The sequence below is a fragment of the Cicer arietinum genome, chromosome 5, assembly GCF_000331145.2.
Source record: "Cicer arietinum cultivar CDC Frontier isolate Library 1 chromosome 5, Cicar.CDCFrontier_v2.0, whole genome shotgun sequence".
In the NCBI taxonomy this organism is placed as follows: domain Eukaryota; kingdom Viridiplantae; phylum Streptophyta; class Magnoliopsida; order Fabales; family Fabaceae; genus Cicer; species Cicer arietinum.
This window is the reverse complement of record NC_021164.2, coordinates 39,888,831-39,910,226: the sequence shown is the minus strand read 5'-3', so window position 1 is coordinate 39,910,226 and position 21,396 is coordinate 39,888,831. Positions and strand designations below refer to the sequence as shown.

The window sequence follows — 21,396 nt, the reverse complement described above, 5'->3', positions numbered from 1 at the left end:
TGTGATTTTCCAACTGAGGAGAACCCTCTGTTTATAGAGGAATCCGCAACTAGATCTAAGAGAATCATGGATCATTAGAACGTGCGCTCCAAGCCCCCAAAACGTGCGCTCCAAACATATGGATTTGACTCTGACTTTAACCGGACAACAAGGGAAACGTGAGACCAAAGATTAGGGTTTTGACCGGGCAAAAACATACTTACGAATTCAGGGAGGAAGACTGGATCATATATGACTCAGTGGAGGGCACTTACGTAATTAATGTTTCAATTAGAGATAAAACGCAAGCAATCAGTTAATTAAAATGATTAATTAATTTTCATGCAAAAAATAATAATACACCACGTAGCCAAAACCAAAACCAAAGCCAAAGCCAAACCAAACCAAGTCGGGCCGGACGGCGGCGGCGCGCGCGCGTGTGGTCGTCAATATTGCTTGTGTTCTCACTCCTTCACAAAATTGGGGTGCCCCTTGGGGCCCTCCTCAAGTTCATTACCTCCACCTTATATACCCTACTAGTGTGTGGTATCCCTCCAATGTGGGACTTCTCAATTTTTCAATTCACAACAACACTAGCTCTCATAAATGTCATCATTATTTCCAATAAACTTTCATTAAAGTATCGTCATTTCCAACAGAAAATGATGCAGAGCACTAGACCGCTACAGTAGGATTGCAGATGGCAGGATATGAGCTATGCAAACGTACATAGACGCAAAAGATAAATAAAGACAAAGGACAAATAAGAAGAAAAAAATCATGTCAAATTAGAACTAAAAAACCCTACCAGTAGAGTGAGAGAGAGTGAATAGGAAGAAGGAAGAGGAAGAGGAGGAGAAGAAGCTTATGGTGGAAGAAGGGAGCGAACATAAGTGGAAGAAGGGATGTGGAAACAAATGGAGATGGAAAGAAGGGTTTTCGACGACGGTAGAAGGGTTTATTTGTGAGAAAGGGTTTTTATAAAATCAAATGCTTCGATAATAGTGGAATGAAGAACCAAAATACCCGCTAAATTTGAAGAAACAAGCAAGGTAGAAGATATAACCTGTAATGGCTCGTCGGCGAACGACGATGACATTGAAGAAAAGACGCGAGATCGAGGGACGGGGAGCGGCAAATGGGATGGTATGGATGAGATAAGAGAAAGATGAATAGTAGTGAGAGGAGAGAAGAGGGAGATGGATCGAGTGAGAACACATATGCCATTGTTAGTAATGCGAATTTACCCTTGCACTTATTAGTAATGTTCGAACTACATGTATGGATGGTCATACGTTAATAAGTTAGTATATAGTATATTAAACTAATTTATTAGTTTTTTATATTATGACACTGTTTAGTTGGTAAAATTAAATTATAAGCTAGCTGAAAGTTGAAAAGTTAGTTAATTGGTGAAAAGTTAGTTGATGATTTATAGATGAAAAACTAATTAATTAAAATTAAAGTATTTGGTAAATTTAACTTTTAACAATATAAAAATGACATAAAAGACATAATTATTTAATTTAAAATAACAAAAATTGTGACAAAAAATAACATAATTATTTCATTTACTTTTTTTAGTACCATACAAACATAAATTTGAAGAGTTCTCTAAAAGTTTAGCAAAATAGTAATCGTAAAAATAATGCAATTCATTTATCGTTTACAATATGACGTAAAAAATGAATTTAATTTTATCATAATGATAAATTAGAAGATGAATAAATAATGATAAATATAGCAATGTATATCTTAATCAATTTTTTTTTAAGAAATTGATTATAGCCCTATTCACCGATATGAAGATACACGTGAAGTTGTAAACTAGTAGGTGATAGAGTGGTTAGTGAATTTGGTAGTTATTTGGTGTTACACAAAGATAGAAAAATAATAAGATTATAAATGGAAGAAAATGTAAAAAGTTATAAGTTATAAACTCAAATAATACTTGAAATAATGTGTCAGAATAAATTATTAGTGTGTGGGAAAAGATATTTGTTTGGAATACAAATTTTTCTTACCAGCTATATGTTGGATAAAAATGTCACATTTTTGTTATTTTAAATTAAATAATTATGTTCTTTTATGTCATTTTCTATTGTTAAAAGTTAAATTTATCAAATATTTTATTTTCAATTAATTAGTTTTTCAGTTATAAGTCATTAGTATCAGCTATCCGCAAGTTTTTCAACTATCAACCAACTTATAACTTAATTTTAGCAAATGGAACATAAATGAGATATGTTTGATAAAACAAGTTTTTCGTAACAGCTTATAGCTTATTCGTAAATGTTATTTTAAGTAGCATTGGAGTTTATAATTTATTTCATTTTCTTACGTCTATAACCTTATTATTTTATTTTTGTTATTCTTTTAATCCTTATATAAAACGTAACTGTCTTACTAACTAATCAGTTATCCACTCTATTTTCGTATCTTATTCTCATACTATCACCTAGCGATGATATTACTTCTACTTAAAACATTCTTTCTTTCCTTGCCCAAAAAATGTTACTTTCATGCATTATAAGAATATTCTCAATATAACACAAAATTGACAGACATATATTGCTCTTTTTACTTTTAATTTATTTATTTAAAAAAAAAATAATTGTTTACTTCTATGTCATTTTACAATTACAAAAACTAAATTTATCAAACACTTTTATTGTATCAATTAATTTTTCAATTATAAATTATAGACTAATTTTTTAATTATAAATTATAGACTAATTTTTCAATTATAAATTATAGACTAATTTTTCAATTGTCAACTAATTTTTACTTGGTTTTACCAAACACATTATATAATTCAGTTTTCTTTCCAACTTGTGAAGTAATGGTTTTGTGTGTAGGATCTACTAAAAACAATATTTCCTCTCTATTAATATAGTTCGGAACAAGGGAGCTCAGTTACCAAAAAATTATATCCCATCTTTCCTTTCACTTTCACCGATTTCAAACAATGTGTACTAGTAATAATTTAATGCAGTCGCGTACACTATGCATCTCCGTTATAACCCAATCATGCAACCAATTCTTCACTTACAATTGTACTATCTCACCTTTTCATTTCTTTAACCAATAGAAAAAGAAATATCCTCGTCGAAACCGTGCACTGTAGTTACACTGGATTAAATTTTTAACATAAGCTGCCTTGAACAATGATTGTACTAAATGTAATTTTTTAATAGTACAAGCTAACTTTCCCATTATTGTTAGTTTATTTGAAGGGTATGCTCGCATGGTTAGTCTAATATTTTATCCATCTTACGCATTGTCGCTTGAAAAACTTCTGATCCGATGCTTGATTATTTGCATTTAATTATAAAGTGTGTTTAAATTTAATAGTCATGTATCCTCCATTGTAACTAGGGGTGCACAAAGTTCAGTTCTGAACTAGAACCGTTTGAAAATTGAACTGAACTGATTTTCAGTTCAAAAAAAATGAACCGAACCAGTTTTCAGTTTAAAAAGCCGAATCGAACCGGTTTTACAAAATGGTGAACCGATTTTTTATTTTGAACTGAACCAAACCGGTTTAACTTAGTTTTTTTGTTCATATAGGCCAAATTTTACATAATTACCCATAATTACTTATAAAAAACAATTTCGGTTCAAGTTTTTTGAAATAAAAACCAATTCGGTTCAATTTTTTCAAATTAAAAATTGGTTCAGTTTGGTTTTTTAAACTGAAAACCGGTTCGGTTCAATTTTTGTTTTAAAAAATCAATTCGAAAACAGTTCGGTCCTCAATTTTTATAAATCAGTTCAGTTCAAAACCAGTTCAGTTCTCAATTTTTATAAATTAGTTCAGTTCAAAATCAGTTCAGTTCGGTTAAATTCAGCAGTTTGGTTTAGTTTTTAGTTTTTTTGAACACCCCTAATTGTAACTAACTAATAATTCACTTATGTAATCTCAACTATAACATGTATTATAAAGTGTGTTTAAATTCAATATTTATGTAACCTTTATTGTAAGTAATTTTTTTTTTCTTTTCTGTAGTCATGTTTTTCAGAAAACACTATATTTGGAATTACATGGATATGTCTTTCATAGATAATATTGAATGACCATTGCCTATTGTTGCATTTGATCGTATTTCTTGTCATGTCACATAAGACTCAGATTCTTGTTAATGTTGACATAGTATACCTTTTGAATTCAACGTCTAAAAGAAATAATTTCTCTTTCTATAGTTGGAAAAATTACACGCCAAATTTTTGTTGTCCATTACCCTGATCCTAAAGAATTGGAAGCAAACACAAGCACGCCGAAATTCTGTAGGAGCCGCCACGAATACATCCCAAATGCAAAGTGGTTTTCGAGGAAGTTCACGTGCATCAGCATAAAAAAGTAGCAGAATGAAGAGCTCAATATCTAAACTATCTAATACTCCAAAAAAAAGACATGATAAGAACATATCTAATGGAAGACCCGTCGACGAGTCCTCACATGGTCATAGGACTGGTGTTTCCGCCATGTCTTCTGATCATTCTAGCGGAGGAAAATCAAAGAGAAGAAAAATATAAGGAATAATATTTCGTTTTCTCCCATTAACCACATGTGTACTTTCTCGTGGGCCCTTTTAATTTATGGAATTAATATATGTTACAAAGGGATTATAAAGAGAGTGAGATTGTTACTTTCATCGTGTCTTTGCCTCTTTCATTTTTTTCAATTGGTTCGGTTTGACACAACGCCTAACCTGGTTCGTTGCAAAACTTGTATAACTTTGGATCTTTGATTTTAGTGTTACCTTTTTTGTGTAAAGTTAGGTTATCTTGTATGAAGTGCTGAAATTTTAAATTTTGTAAATCGTGCCTTTGTTCCATTTTATGGTTCACTTCATTAACGTTGTTCCCTCTTCTATCTTGGAAAAATGATCAAATTTGACTAAATTACTGTATTTTTTTTTATATCTTTTTTACAATTTTCATTGTGTTTTCTTAAAACAATTATACCTATTCCATACTAGGTAGTCAATCGCAACGGTTCTAGAGCGTAGGGCCGAAGGGTCTGGCCGTTGCGGCGCAGGGAAAAGCAACATCACGCTATCCGAGCACGTTGCGGCTCGCGGGTTCCCAAAGTTCAAAAAACGTTATTTTTTTCTTCACGAAAAACCAATATTTCCCTTCTATTTTAAAACATTTTGGGGGTATTTTTGGTATTCCATACTTGAGACTTCACTAACCTAATTTCACTTCCCTTCTTTCTTGTTTACGTTCCCTTTTTCTTCGTTCACGTTGCCTTCTTCCTCGTTCTTCCTATTCTTCGTTGCTCCTCGCTGCTGCTTTTGTTCTTCCACCACCAGCCGCGCCGCCTCCAGCTTCATACACCACCAGCCGCGCCGCCTCCAGCTTCATACACCACCAGCCGCGCCGCTTCGTTTTTTTTATCTTTAGTTTTTCGTTTCTTTACCTAGATTCCATAACAATCTCATCACTGTAAGTTCAAATCTGTCCTTCTCTCTGATTAGTTTTATCCTCTGAGCTTACATTGTTGCTTAGATTTTTCTTCGTTAAAAATTATAAAATTCAATGTTCAATTTGACGAATGTTGTGTTTGTTTTCGTTTTTCTGATTAACTGCATAATTGCATGTATTAGGAGAGATTTTCCTTGTTTAAAGCTATGTTAGGTCATTGTTGCGTTTGATTGAGTGGATTTGGCAAATGTTGTTTCTGGTAAACAGAGAAAATATGTTAAATAACAATTATCGGGGGATTACTGTTTGTGATATTGTCTTCCATTTTATGTCACTGGTTATGGGGGTATGTGATTTCGAGAGGAATACTACAAGGTCATATTTGTAATTTTTAGCATTACTAACAACTGCAAGGGTAAATTCGCATGCCTAAAATCACCTCACTGATTCCTTGTTTACGTGGCTAGCATTAACTTCAACAATGTAGTCTTGTATTTGTGTTGGCTTATTTGGAGATTTGCTTTTATTCATTATTGGAAAAAAGTAAAAAAAGTGTACCACTTTCACCATGTTTGAAACTCATAGACAACTCTAGCGTGACAAGTCTGCCTAGATCAATTCAGGTGGTATAAATTTTTAACATAAACTGCCTTGAACAATGATTGTACTAAATGTAATTTTTTAATAGTACAAGCTAACTTTCACATTATTGTTAGTTTAATAATTTCCCTCCTTGAATTTTTCAGTGCTAATTATCAATCATCAGTTTTGTTTCTGCTTAATCAAGGTAGTTTCCTCTCTTCTTTTCTTACTTTAGTGCTCTTTTTTGAAGGCACCAAGTTTATGTTTAATATGTGTTCTTTATCTTTCAAATCTTGACTGCCCTTTGAAATTTTTACGCAATCCAAGTCAGCACAATAAAAGTTCTTCTTGCTCTGTTTGTTTATTGCTTTGTTATTGTGCTCTTTCATTACAGTAAAATATGATTGCTCATTTAATTTTTTGTTTTTTCTTTCTGTTTTTTAGTGTTTATGTATGTTTTTGGAAATTATGTTTAGTTTTTATATTGATTTTTAGTCTTTGCAATAACTCCTATCCTGCTATCTGCAATCCTACTATATCTGTTTTGCGGTTTGGCGCTCCGCACCACTTTCCATCATAAACAACGTAGGTCTTATATCATGTTGTATCTAAGTCTGTAAGCTTGTTAATTCAAATATCTTAGGACCGGCCTTGCTCGAACATATGATTGTCCCTCTGTTGCAGTTGATATTTTCTGGCTCTGATTGGACAAACAACTTAATTAAGTGCTTATAGCAAAATCACTTGTTTATAATCTATTTCTATAACTGTTTTCCTATAAACTAAGATGTTTTCATAATTTATCATGAAGAGTTTATAGAAATTAGCTGAATACGGCTTATGAAGAAGTCATAACTCATAAGTTGTTTTCATAAGCCACTGCAAACAGTATCATAAGTGCTTATGCTAGTAGATAAGTTCAAATAAGTCAATCCAAATGGACTCTTTGTTTTGTTGTCACTATTCTTTAACTAGCAGCCCTTTGCTTCCTATTTCTTGACCACTTTTCATCAATACTTTCTGCTTTTGATTTTCTGTTTTTTTCTTCTTCATTTATTTCTATATTGTTTTTTGGGTGTTTAGGCTGTGCCAATGTCAAATATAGATTCAGACAGATACAAACCTCATGTGGAATTTGTGGAAGAAGCCAAAGAAGCACTCATTGATCTTAACTTGACCGAATCCACTGAGCTTTGGCTCCTTAAGTTGCCCATTTCGAACGTAAGCTTGTTAATTCTTTATGCTTGTGATTTTGTTTTGTTTGTCTTTTCTGAATTGAATTTCGACTACGGTTGTTGCTAGCTGAATGGGAAAAAGAAAAATACAACCAATTGATATCGTCGTCATTGTAAAAATGAACATTTTGTGTCATATCAACCAAAAATAAAATTAATTATAAAAATCATAACTTGTTTTTAGTTTTATTAAGGTTTTCTCGGATTGAGAAATTTTTTTTTGCGATCGTTATTACTTTTTATTTTTCTATTGCAAAATAGCCCCCGTGTTGTTTTTGGTACAAATTTGAAAACAAAATAGAGTGAAAACAAGGGTCAATTTCGCAATTAAACTGAAAACGAAAATAAATTTTTTCTCAAACTAAACTGGTTCTTAATTTTGTTATGGTCAAGCCTCTCTATTGACCTTAACTTCTCTAGCGTTAGATTCCATTTCTGACTTTAAAATTGAAATTACATGTATTATTTAGTATTCTATTACTGTTTAACATATGTTTGGAAGTTTCTATTGTTTCATGTTGGACTGTGAAAATTTTTCACGCATCTTGACCATTTATTTTTGTGTCTTTCCGCCTTACTTTATTGTGAGAGACTGGGAAGTTTCTTCAATTATTGTTGGTTTCATTCTATTCAAATGAGCTGTTGTTGTTTGTATTGACCGTTTTTCCCTATATCTCATATTTAGATGGTGGATGAGCCTCAAGTTGATGCTGTGTTAATCATTCATGTTATGCTCTTACTTTCTCTGTATGTTGTGTTGGCCAGGATTTGTTAACTGACATTGACGGGCAGGAATTGTCTCTCAAACTTCATAATGAGGGAAACTTGGGCACCTTTAAGGGCGCGTCTGGTAAATAAAATGAATCCATTGTTGTGACATCATAAATGCCATGTTCTTTCTTTCAATATCTATATCTTGATCTCTAACGTGGCATATTACATGATTGTTTATGGTTTGGGTATAGAGTGAAACTGGTTGTTGTGCAAGTTCCCTAATTTCTTGTCACTTCTTTGGCAGGGAAAGCGTATGATTTCGTCAGCTTTGCTTCCCAGGAGCCGGATGAAACAGTTTTCGTTTCCTCTGCTACAGAACAAAAAATTGGTATGCATAGTTTTTCTTTTAAAAAATGTCCCTTGTTACTGTAATATAATCTAAATTGACGTAGAGAATGATTCTGCTTTAAGTTTCAACTCCATAACTCTCGGCATAAATGAAGTCACAAACTAGAAAACACGAACAAATCCATTCCTGCAAGTTTGCAATGAACCTAACAGTTCAATGAAGTGTACGAACCCAACTCTAGACTAATGAGTTGAAAGCCTGAAACCTAGCTTTATTAAGCTAAATCTAAACAAGGACAAACCAATCCCAACATCCTTCACTCTTTAGTAACTTTGAATCCTGTGATTTGTCTAATTTTACATTCAGTAAACTCTGATTTTACCATCTATCTTGTTTAAAACTATTGCTGTGAATGCTAGACATGCAAAAAAAGTAAGCATAGGTGAATGGTGAATCCATTGACATGAAATAAAATTAGAGAGTAGATGATTAGTTACTATTGTACTTGAGTATCATTTCTTGAGAAGATGGTGGAAATTTGTCTATGGTAGTATGGTTGTGTGAGTTAGGTCCCAGTGAGGAAAGTACATCAAATGAAAGAGTTTGGAAAAGGGGACCAATAACGAAGAACTTGCTTTAAATGAATAATTTGTGTTTTACTGTAAATTTTGTTTTTTTGAGAGAGAACCAATAGACTGATTTGTTTTTCTCAGCTGGTTTTTACATTTGTATTTTGAAACATGGTGCATGTTTTCGTGTCCCTTCTTCTGCTAAATTGAACGCACATTTAAAATATTTGAAGGGTATGCTCGTATGGTTAGTCTAATATTTTATCCATCTTACGTATTGTCCCTTGAGAAACCTCCGATCCGATGCTTGATTATTTGCATTTAATTATAAAGTGTGTTTAAATCCAATATTCATGTAACCTCTATTGTAAGTAGCTAATAATTCACTCGTGTAATCTCATTTGTAACCTGTATTATAAAGTGTGTTTAAATCCAATATTCATGTAACCTTTATTGTAAGTAATCTTTATTTTTTTCTGTAGCCATGTTTTTCAGAAACACTATGTTTGGAATCACATGGATCTGTCTTCCATAGATAATATTGGATTGCCATTGCCCTTTGTTGCGTTTGACCGCATTTCTTGTCATGTCCCACAAGACTCTGATTCTTGTTATTGTTGTCATAGTATACCTTTTGAATTCAACGTCTAAAAGAAATAATTTCTCTTTCTACAGCTGGAAAAATTACACGCCGAGTTTCTGTTGTCCATTACCCTGATCCTAAAGAACTGGAAGCAAAACAAGCACGTCGAAATTCTGCAGCAGCCGCCACGAATACATCCCAAATACAAAGTGATTTTCGAGGAAGTTCACGTGCATCAGCATCAAAAAGTAGCAGAATGAAGAGCTCAGTATCTGAACTATCTAATACTCCAAAAAGAAGACCTTATAAGAACAGATCTAATGGAAGACCTGCTGACGAGTCCTCACATGGTCATAGCACTGGTGTTTCCGCCATGTCTTCTGATCATTCTAGCGGAGGAAAATCAAAGAGAAGAAAAATATAAGGAATAATATTTCGTTTTCTCCCATTAACCACATGTATACTTTCTCGTGGGCCTTTTTAATTTATGGAATTAATATATGTTACAAAGGGATTATAGAGAGAGTGAGATTGCTATTTTGATCGTGTCTTTGCCTCTTTCATTTTTTTTCAATTGGTTCGGTTTGACACAACGCCTAACCTGTCAGTTGCTAAACTTGTATAACTTTGGATCGTCGATTTTTAGTGTTACCTATTTTGTGTAAAGTTAGGTTATCTTGTATGAGGTGCTGAAATTTTAAATTTTGTAAATTGTGCCCTTGTTCTATTTTATGGTTCAGTTCATTAATGTTGTTCCCTCTTCTATCTTGGAAAAATTATCAAACTTGACTAAATTCCTGTATTTGCTATCTTTTTTACAGTTTCATTGTGTTATTTTAAAAACAAATATACCTATTCCATAAATTTGTTTTGCAAGCAAATATGTGTCGATCGAAGCAAGAATTATAATTTTTGTCGATTGCACATTTGCAAATTTAAGTTTGAAGGAAATTGCTTGTTGGCTATGCAAAACACAACCGATGATACTCATTATAGTCATTATATAAGTTTGAAGGAAATTGCTTGTTGGTTATGCAAAACACAACTGATGATACTCATTATAGTCATTATAGTCGCTCTTTGTTTTATCTCTAATTTGAGAGTGATTTCTCAATAAATTTGTATATTTTTATTTACACCGCAGATATCATAAATCAAGTTCAAACTTAAGATTTGCTAGAAGGTTGATACAAGTTCTAAGTTTCATTTCCTTAACTTACCATTGGATTGAATATTAAACAAGCAGAGCATGCATGGTTTGGCTTTTGAATCTTACAACTTGTTTTTCAATGCAAAATTAAAAAATTCCATTGGCTGTTATTCAATGTATGTATATCCCTAATATATTCTTGCTATTCATAATGTTAGCCTATACGACAATTATTCTTGTTATTCCCGAAAAGACAAACAATAATATATTTAAAAATTCCATTGGCTGATTTGATCATATTGGCGTTGGCTTCATCAAAGAGTCACACTTGGGTACTTGTAAGATCCATAACCTTCAAAAGCAAATACGACAACAAAAGGATATGAACTCTCAACAACTAAAATGATTTTCTTTTACATAAAAATAAAATAAAAGCATAATTACTCGTACGATCCCTTAACTTAATTTTAAATAACACTTTAATTTTTAATTTTTTAATTTTTTTAATTTTTTTAATTTTTTTTAATTTTTTTTAATTTTTTTTTTGTTTTTTTGTTTTTTTTTCTTTTCTGATTTAATAATTTATTTAATTTTAAATAAATAATTTAATCTTTTACTTTTTAAATGTTAACAATGTTATACTATTTTTACAAAAAATTCATTAAAATTTTCAAACAAAACTCATAAAATTAATTATTATCTTCAATATAATGCAAATTTTATCAAATTTATAACTCCAATATTCAAATAAATTCATATTTTCATTCTTTATATTTTTGTAATAAAATTAAATAAAATACTAAATCGAAAAAAAAAAATTAAAAGTTAGAAGTGTTATATGAAATTAAGTTAAGTGACCAACAATTGCGCCAAAAATAAAATAACTTTCTTTAAGAAAAATATATGAATATCTAAACTTCATGAATAAGGAGATTTAAAATTCACAAAATATTTCCAACTTCATGAATAAGGAGATTTAAAATTCAAAAATAAATTTTCTTAGAAAAATAAAACTTAGTTGGATCCTTTGCGATTTGGATGGCAAGATCATTGAACTGACATGGAGATTTGTACCGTGCACCCCCAATTTTACCTCCCACCCTCTCAATTTTTTCTAAAGACCATTTTGCCCTTTTTAATTTTGTATAAGACAATAAAAAAAATTTACCATTCCAATTTCTCACCACCACATTCGAAAATTATAAAAAATTTCTTAACATTCGAAAATTTTAAAGTTTCGAAATAATACCCAAGTAAGTATTTTTTTTTATTCGAAATTTTATTAAATTGAAAACTTTCGATATGTAAATATGCAGAAAAAATTACCAATTTCGAAACTTTGGAAAAATACCAAACTTTCGAAATGAAATTTTTCAGAAAATTTCGAAACTTTGGATGAATATGAAATTTTCGAAGTATATTTTTCCAGAAAGCTATGAAATTTTGGATGAATTTGAAACTTCTGAAGTACATATCCTTCGAAAATTTTAAACCTTCGAAGTAATTCCCTTTCGAAAGTTTCAAAAATTTTGAAACTTTCAAAATTTCAATTTTTTTATAAAATTACTAATGTATGTTATAATTAAAAATATATTTTGAATTTTTTTTACAATATTGTTATTAATTAAATTTATTATTATTTTTGAAATTATGTATGAGTAGAGTTGAGAGGATAATATTTTCAGAAAATTATAAAATGATTATTTAGGTTCATTTTCAACATCAAAAGCATTACCAAAAGTGCTCCCAATAAACACACAAACATGAAAATGACAATAGCGACGACGACTTACATGTCTCGGATCCTGAATTCGATGATAGTGAAGGTACAAACCGTATTAGCCAAATATATGATTTATCTTTTGAAAATCGTGTACAAACTAAATGCAAATGAACAAACTAAAATGATTCCCTTAGTAGACGCAGTTGATGAACATGAATACATGTATGAGCATGAATGCAATGATGTCGCAAATAGTAATATTGATGAAGATGAAGTTTTCCTCAACAATAATACGTTTGAAGAATTTGCCATTAGACAAGGTCTATTTATGCATTTTAAGGTTATAATTTAATATTTTTAATATTTAATATGTTAGGAAGCTGTTAATATTGAATTACTTGATGTTGATTTATATCAGTATATTTTGATCTTGGCAATGCCATGATTAAATGAAATTATTGTGGAGCAAACATGTGGTACCAAGAACAAATGAACAAAAGCTCTCATTCTGCAAATCCAAAATTTTCCATGTGTTGTGGCAATGGAAAAGTGCAACTTCCCCTACTAAAGACACCACTTCTTCAAAAACTACTTTTTACGCATGATTCCCCTAAAAGTAAAAACTTCCAACAACATATTAGGATGTATAATATGATGTTTTCATTCACCTCTCCCGGAGCAAAGTTGGACAATAGGTTTAATACTGGACGAGGACCATCAAATATGAGAATACAAGGTCAAACATGTCACAGGATAGACAGTTTGTTACCACTACCTGGTCAAACACCTAAGTTTGCACAACTATATATTTACGATACTGAAAATGAGATCCAAAATAGAATCCAAGAATTCAGGTAAACTTATCATCGATAAGTATTATGTTAGCATTTTTAATACACATTTTATCAATTATATTATGTTCAGTAAGCTTCTATAGCAACAAATAAACACAAAATTGAGTATACAATTTCATATAGTTATCAGACATTCATTAATATATAATAATAATAATAATAATAATAATAATAATAATAATAATAATAATAATATTAATAATATTAATAATAATAATAATAATATATTAGGGATTTTCTAAATCATATGCCTTAAAAATAATTGCATGTGTCCAGTCACATTTTTCCATACTATCTTAGTAAGCACTAACAATTTCATATTATAAATTATGAATATATAGAAACAACAATATTGACCAACAGACAGTTCAAGAGCTTAGTAACATGCTTTAAAATGACAAGAGTATGATTGGAAGATAATCAAGTGCATGATTTGAAACTACGCTTGATTTCTGAAAGATAATTTGATGGAAGATTGTATAACCAACCAACTATGTGTGAAGTGGCTGCACTAATAGTTGGTGATGTGGATACAAATTCAAAAAGAGATATTATAATGGAGACACAAAGTGGTAAACTAAAAAGGATTGACGAGTTCCATCCAAGTTATCTAGCATATCAATATCATTTGCTATTCCCTTATGGTGAAGATGGTTATAAACCAAAACTTGCTCATAGAGAGACAGTAGGAACCAACAGCGCTAAGCGGAATCGACTTACAATACGAGAATGACTTGCATATAGAGTTATGTCAAGAGATCATGAAGTAGAAACTATAATGAGATCAAGAAAATTACTCCAACAATTCTTGGTTGATGGATTCACAATGATGGAGGGACAAAACCTTAAGTGGTTGAGAAACAACCAATCAAATTGCGAGTTGAATAATATCGCAGTTTGAATGATAAATAGGGAAACAACCAAGTTCAAGGTTCAAATAGGGGGTAAGAGAGTTGTGTTACCATCAACATATGTCGGTAGTCGTCGTTACATGGATAACTTATACTTTGACAATATGGCTATTTGTAGCTATGTTGAATTTCCTGACCTTTTTATTACATTTACATGTAATCCTAATTGGCCAGAAGTCCAACGATTGTTGGCACCAACTCATTTAAAAGCTACTAATCGTTCAGACATAATTGCAAGGATATTTAAAATGAAGTTTGACGAGCTACTAGCAGATTTGACAAAGAAACAAGTTCTTGGCAAAATACTTGCATGTAAGTATTCTTCTTAATATTTATAAATAGTTTATATGTTGTAAACTTATATGCTCATCATGTGATAAATAGAAAATTTACCTTTGTAGATATGTACACCATTGAATTTCAAAAGCAAGGTTTGCCACATGCCCATATCTTGATATTCCTTCATCCATCAACAAAATACCCAACACCAGATGATATTGACAAAATAATTTCAGCTGAAATTCCGGACCATGTTGGTGATCCAGAATTGTACAATTTAGTCAAATCACACATGATACACGGACCATGTGGTTTATCAAACCAAAAAGCACTGTGCACAAAATATAGAAAATATACAAAGTTATTTCCCAAAAAGTACCAAGATAGAACAATTGTTGATCAAGATGGATTTCCAGTATATAAAAGAAGTCATAATACACGGACAGTTGAGAAGAATGACATCCATCTAGATAATCGGTTTGTTGTCCCACACAACCAAGGTTTGCTTCGTAAGTATCAAGCTCACATCAACACATAATGGTGTAATCAAAGTACATCAATCAAGTACTTATTTAAGTACATCAACAAAGGTTGTGATAGAATAACTGCAATGATAATGCCAAATGAATCATCGCCCGAAGAACCAGTAGTTGATGAGATTAAACAATATCTTGATTGTAGACATGTATCACTCAATGAAGTGTGTAGGAGAATATTAGCTTTCCCAATACATGGAAGAAAACTGGCTGTTGAAAGATTGTATTTCCACTTACAAGGTGAACAATCAATTTATTATCATGATTATGAAAATATTAATAATTTTTTACAAAAACCATCAGTTACAGAATCCATGTTCACCTCATGGATGGAAGAAAATAAGGTATATCCTCAAGCTAGAGAATTAACATATAGAAAATTTGTGTCCAAGTTTGTATATGTTAAAAGTAAAAGATGTTGAAAACCACATACTAAAGGGTATACAATTGGAAGACTTATATGGGTTCCACCATGTACAAGAGAGTTATATTATTTGAGAATGATGCTCACTCATGTCAAAGACCCACAAAGTTATGAAGAATTAAAGATATTTTCTAATTTTATTTATGATAGTTTTCAAGATGTATGTTTTGCAATGGGGTTGCTTGGAGATGATAAAGAATACATTGAAGCTATCAAAGAGGCACATAAATGGGGATCTGGATATTTCTTGCGGAAACTTTTTGTCACCATGTTCTTGGAAAGTACTATGAATCGACCAGATCATGTGTGAAATAAGAGTTGACATTGGTTAGCAGATGGAATTTTATAGGAGCAAAGAAGGATCTCAAACAACAAATGTATATAATTAATTATCCAATTACTATATTTTATTATGATAATATTACTCCAACTACAATAGTGGTCAATTGTTATTTGATGATACTAAATTATATTAGGAATAATATCTTAAAGTTATCATATTAGAAACATATTTGATTTGCTGTATAAACTAAATGGCTTATTTTCTTTTATTGAATTCATTCATTTGTTTTTATATATTACCTTACAAAATAATTTACTATTCTCAATTCATTCCAAACAAAAAATATATACGCATCATCATACCAAATTTAATTAGCTTTATCGATATCAAGATAAAATACATCTCATGCTATTACTCCATCAATAATATAATTAAAAATTTCTATGTTATTAGATTTGATGCTAAATGATGAGAAGATTCAAAATTTAACCCTCATGCAAATTGAGAACATTTGCCAGATAAAAGAAATAGCTTAAAGGAATACAAACCAATGCCATATCCAAAAGAGTATGTGATGATACAATTGGGGAATAGACTCATTTATGAAGAACGTAACAACAATGTAGCAGAACAATTTCAAGAGTTTTAAACTTTGTACGCAAAGCTTCCAGGTTAGTTGACAATTGTTTTCAAATAAATTTGAATATGATTTTTATTCAATATTTTAAATTTTTATTATATTGGTTAAAAATAGATGAGCAAATGGCGATCTTCCTTAAAATCATGAAAGCTGTGGAGAAGCAAAAGAGGGGGAGTATTTTTTCTTTACGGCTACAATGGCACATGAAAAACATTTATGTGGCGAACGTTGGCTTCACAAATACGTCCAGGAAAACAAATTGTGTTGACAATGACCTCAAGTGGCATAGCATCACTATTGCTACCAGGTGGGAGAACACCACATTCAAAGTTTAAAATTCCTGTTCCTACGCTAGAGTCGTCTACATGTAATATAGATAAATGTAGTGATCATGCATAATTACTAAAGGCAACCAAATTAATCATATGGGATGAAGCGCCTATGGCTTATAAGTTTTGTTTTGAAGCACTTGATAAAACATTGAAAGATATCATGAGTGAAACTAAGTTCAAAAATACTATCTTTGGATGCAAGGTTGTAGTACTTGGTGGAGATTTTAGGCAAATTTTATCGGTTATCAAAAGAGGAAGCCGATCAGATATTGATAATGCAACAATTAACTCTTCCTATATTTGGGATCATTGTCAAGTGTTAAGACTCACGAAAAACATGCATTTATTGCTAGCAATGCAAAGAGAAAGCATGGATGAACTTAAACAATTTTCAGAATGGATCTTAAAATTAGGAGATGAGAAGCTTTCACAGCCTAATGACGGTCATGCATAAATCCAAATACCACAAAAATTGACAATCACTAACTTCAATGCTCCACTTCAAACAATCGTTCAAAGCACATATCCAAATTTAATCCAAAATTACAAGAATGAAGATTTTTTGCAATGTAGAGCAATTTTGGCATCAACAATAGAGATTGTTGATTCAACAAATGAATATGTGATGAACTTAATACCAGGTATTATTATTATTATTATTATTATTATTATTATTATTATTGTTATTATTATTATTATTATTATTATTATTATTATTATTATTATCATTATCATTATCATTATTATTATTATTATTATTATTATTATTATTATTAAATCTTTATTTATATAATTATAGTTATTGAATTATGTGTATATCCAACTAATATCATTTCTTTATTGCACTAATTATAGGAGAAGAAAATGAGTATTTAAGTTCTGTTGATCGTTTAGAGAGTCATAGAAATGAATCTTTTGATATCCTTACACCTGAATTTTTGAGCACATTAATTACCTCAGGTCTTCCAAACCACAAAATAAAACTAAAAATTGGAACTCCAATCATGCTTTTGCGAAATCTTGGTCAATATGAAGGTTTGTGTAATGGAACAAGACTTATTATTACAAGGCTTGCAAATCATGTGTTCAAAGCAAAGATAATTTCAGGAAAAAATATTAGGAACTTGATATATATATTATTTTCTTTAATTATTCCATATGTAGACTTAAAAAAAAAATTCAACTATAGATATTGAAAGCATCTAAATGATCAACATAACCTATAAATTTAGATCATCACTCAGTTAATCAACTTTTCAATTAGCTAAAAGTTGTTGCTCAATTATTTTGTAATTCAATATTGTACTTGAGACTAATCTATTGAGTATTCCATCATGGATATGCCACATTAATGCTTTACCATAATATACATAAATCTAATTTAACAAATATGCTTCGTTTTATAGTAAACAATACAATTAGCAATTTGGATTTTTTTTGTTTGTTGATTTTTGCAATAGAAAGACAATTTTCAATCATTATTATTTTGCTGAGATGGATCGTCAACTAATATTAAACATGTTATAGAAAAAATATACTATAGGGAATGTAGTCGAACCATTAAAAGTTAAAGTATGTTGTTAACTTTATTTCTCACATTCTGTTGTCTTATCAAACAATCAAAATACAATTGAAATTACATCATAAGATCATATTAACTAACATGCAGATTATGTTACAGAGTTTTGGTGCAGATTATGACCATCGATGCAAATTATGTTACAAGACTTTGGTGCAAATTATGACCATTTGATGCGAAAAAATACAAGAAATGAAGTTGTCTTTCAACATTACAAAAGTCATTGATGATACATTACTAATTTAACATTAAAATCCAACCTACAACGATTGATTATGTACGGATGACATCTAAAGTAGATTTCTTTACGTGTAAAACATATTTTAGTAAACTATGATTTATTATTATATGTCTTAATCAATGGCATTCAAATTCTATTATTACGATGATTTCATTGTAACTTGCATTCCTATTGTTTTGAAAAATTGTTTTCTACAAATAATTATTATTTGGGATACTCCATAGCAACCACAATACTATCACTAATAAATCTTTATCAAATTTTAACTCTCACAACCACAACCATATCATAAATTATTTTGTTGTCATGTTAATAACTTTAAGTACAACTAATATATTAATTTGATAATTATCGACTACGGTAATTAACTTCATTTATTTTGTTTCTTTATTATAAAAAATACTTAAATAAAAATATATAAATGACGCACTGCGATAGCACGAGTATTATACTAGTTTAAAATAAAAAATAAAAACTTTTCCTGATCACTCAGGAAAGAAAATTTCCACCCAAAACACACAATATGCTTACCATTAAACTAGAATGTTGTCCATGATCAGCATATATAAGTTCGGGAGATATATTAATATAATATTACGACACACGGGCACAATTGGCACTACACAAGTATATTAATTTTACACAAGTATATTAATTTATTCAAATGTTTACACTAGGGACAGATAAAAATACTCACTATTGGAACAAAAACCCTTGAAATATGGTCTGTAGGTTTTTGAACTAGTGCTTTGGCAAGTTGAGCAGCTTCTACAATTTGAACAATCTGAGAAAGGGCAGTGTCTGATCCAACATGTGTAGCCTTAACCAACAATCAGCCATTCTCATTGATCGTTCCAGTGATAACCTGTTCAACACATTTGGAAAAATTAAAGTTGTTCTCACCTCTCTATCATGTAACCTTTAAATAATTTAAACTACTAGAACTTGGATTAAAAAAATTAGCGATTGTACAGAATTCCCTACATCACCCTTCCCACGTAAAAAAGAGAGGAAATCAATTGAATGTGTGTCTCTCTGTCCAACACATCACAAAGTATATTCACTCTCTCACTTTTTGGTTACACCTAGTGTTAGTCATTCCTGTTGGAAATGATGATGCTTTTAATGAAAGTTTATTGGAAATAATGATGACATTTATGAGAGCTAGTGTTGTTGTAAAAAAATTGAGAAGTCCCACATTGGAGGGATACCACACACTAGTAGGGTATATAAGGTGGAGGTAATGAACTTGGGGAGGGCCCCAAGGGGCACCCCAATTTTGTGAAGGAGGGAGAACGCAAGCAATATTGACCACCGAAATCGATTGAGAAATCAATTAAGCTGGGAATACACATTAATAAATCGAAAAACTATATAAATTGAAATCAATCACAATTTTCATAAAAAAAATAACAGAATACATAGAAAGAACTGAACTTTTCAAATAATACTCTATAAGTAGCTCTTAGGGATAGATTGGTTTTTTAGAAGATTGATGTTGAGTTGGATGCATAGGCAGATAATTGCTGAAAAGTCTGTAAACATACTCAAATCATTTCTAATAAAGGCTGGAATCGGTAATTGATTCCAAGACTGGACGTAGACTATCAAACGGATAGTCAAACCAGTATAAAAATCCAGGGTGCACACTTTTCTATCTCTATACTCTTTATTTTGATAATGCATGTGTTCTTGAATCTTAGTTTTGAATAAATCTTTGAATCTTTTACTGTTAAATTGGAATTAATATTAAACAAGTTGGTTTTGATATTAAGTTCATCACTTAGGAAAGAATTAGATAATCTAGTTAAAAATATCGTATAAATCTTCCTAAGGATAGAGGTCATTAATACCAACAATTGGCATCAAGAGCCTGATGTTTTAGACTAAGTTCTCAAAAAGAAAATGACAATTCTTGGGTGAAGGTGCCTCTTTAGCTAGACCCCTGCCTTTAATGGGTCTGCTTACATGTACTAGAAAGAAAGAATGCTTATCTTTCTAGAGGCAAGTGGGCTTGACATCTTAGATGCAGTAGAAAATGGTCCTTATGTGCCTAAACTTGCTGGAACTGATGGATCATTTATCAAGAAACCAAGAGCTGATTGGTCTGATGATGATAAAAAAAAAGTTGGCTATAATGCAAAAGCCAAAAATATAATAACTTCTGCTTTAAGTGCTGATGAGTTTTTCAGGGTGTCAAATTGCAAAACTGCCAAAGAAATGTGGGATACACTCCAAGAAACTCATGAAGGCACAACTGATGTCAAGAGGGCCAGAACAAATACTCTGATGCATGAATATGAACTCTTCAATATGAAGAAGGATGAGTCAATCAATGACTTGCAGACAAGGTTCACACATGTCATTAACAATCTGAATGCTCTAGGAAGAGTAATTGACAATGAGCAACAAATAAACAAAGTAATGAAATGCTTAACAAGAGAATGGAAACCTAAGGTCACTGCAATTGCTGAATCAAAGGATCTTGGAAGCATGACCATTGCCACCCTATTTGGCAAGCTCAGAGAACATGAAATGGAGCTACACCGGTTGAATGAGTCAGAGCAAACTGATCGAAAAAGAAAAGGACTATCTCTGAAAGCTCAAACTCATAAACCAAAATCTGAACCAAAAACTTGTACTGATGATTCAGAAAGTGAAACTGACGAAGAACCTGAAATTGGAATGCTGGTCAGAAAATTCAAGAAATTTCTGAAGAAGAAAGGAGTCCAATCAAAGAAGCCATTCAGTTCAAGGGCAAAAAGCTTCAACAAAAATGAGACAAATGATAGCAAAGTAATAACTTGCTATGAATGTCTAAAATCAGGCCACATTAGATCTGAATGTTTTCAACTGCAAAATAGAAACAAGTTTGTGAAAGCTAAAGGCAAGGATCAACCATCTTGAAAAACTAAAAGAGCCTACATAGCTTGGAATGACAATGATGAAGAATCTTCTGAAAATTCAGAAGATGAAGAAGCAAACTTGTGTCTAATGGCCAAC

The 21,396-nt window shown here is 31.1% G+C and overlaps 1 protein-coding gene and 1 pseudogene across 1 annotated transcript; both read left to right on the top strand.

Moving 5' to 3' along the window:
* The first annotated feature begins 5,201 nt into the window (after window positions 1–5,201).
* On the top strand, window positions 5,202–10,189 carry LOC101507085 (mediator-associated protein 2-like). Its single transcript, XM_004499464.4, has 6 exons — window positions 5,202–5,430; window positions 6,156–6,196; window positions 7,075–7,212; window positions 7,992–8,076; window positions 8,245–8,328; window positions 9,534–10,189. The coding sequence occupies exons 3-6, from the start codon at window positions 7,084–7,086 to the stop codon at window positions 9,863–9,865; spliced, it is 630 nt and encodes a 209-aa protein (XP_004499521.1). The 5' UTR covers window positions 5,202–5,430; window positions 6,156–6,196; window positions 7,075–7,083; the 3' UTR covers window positions 9,866–10,189.
* Window positions 10,190–12,495: 2,306 nt separating this feature from the next.
* LOC101511558 (uncharacterized) lies at window positions 12,496–21,300 on the top strand (annotated as a pseudogene).
* Window positions 21,301–21,396: the final 96 nt, after the last annotated feature.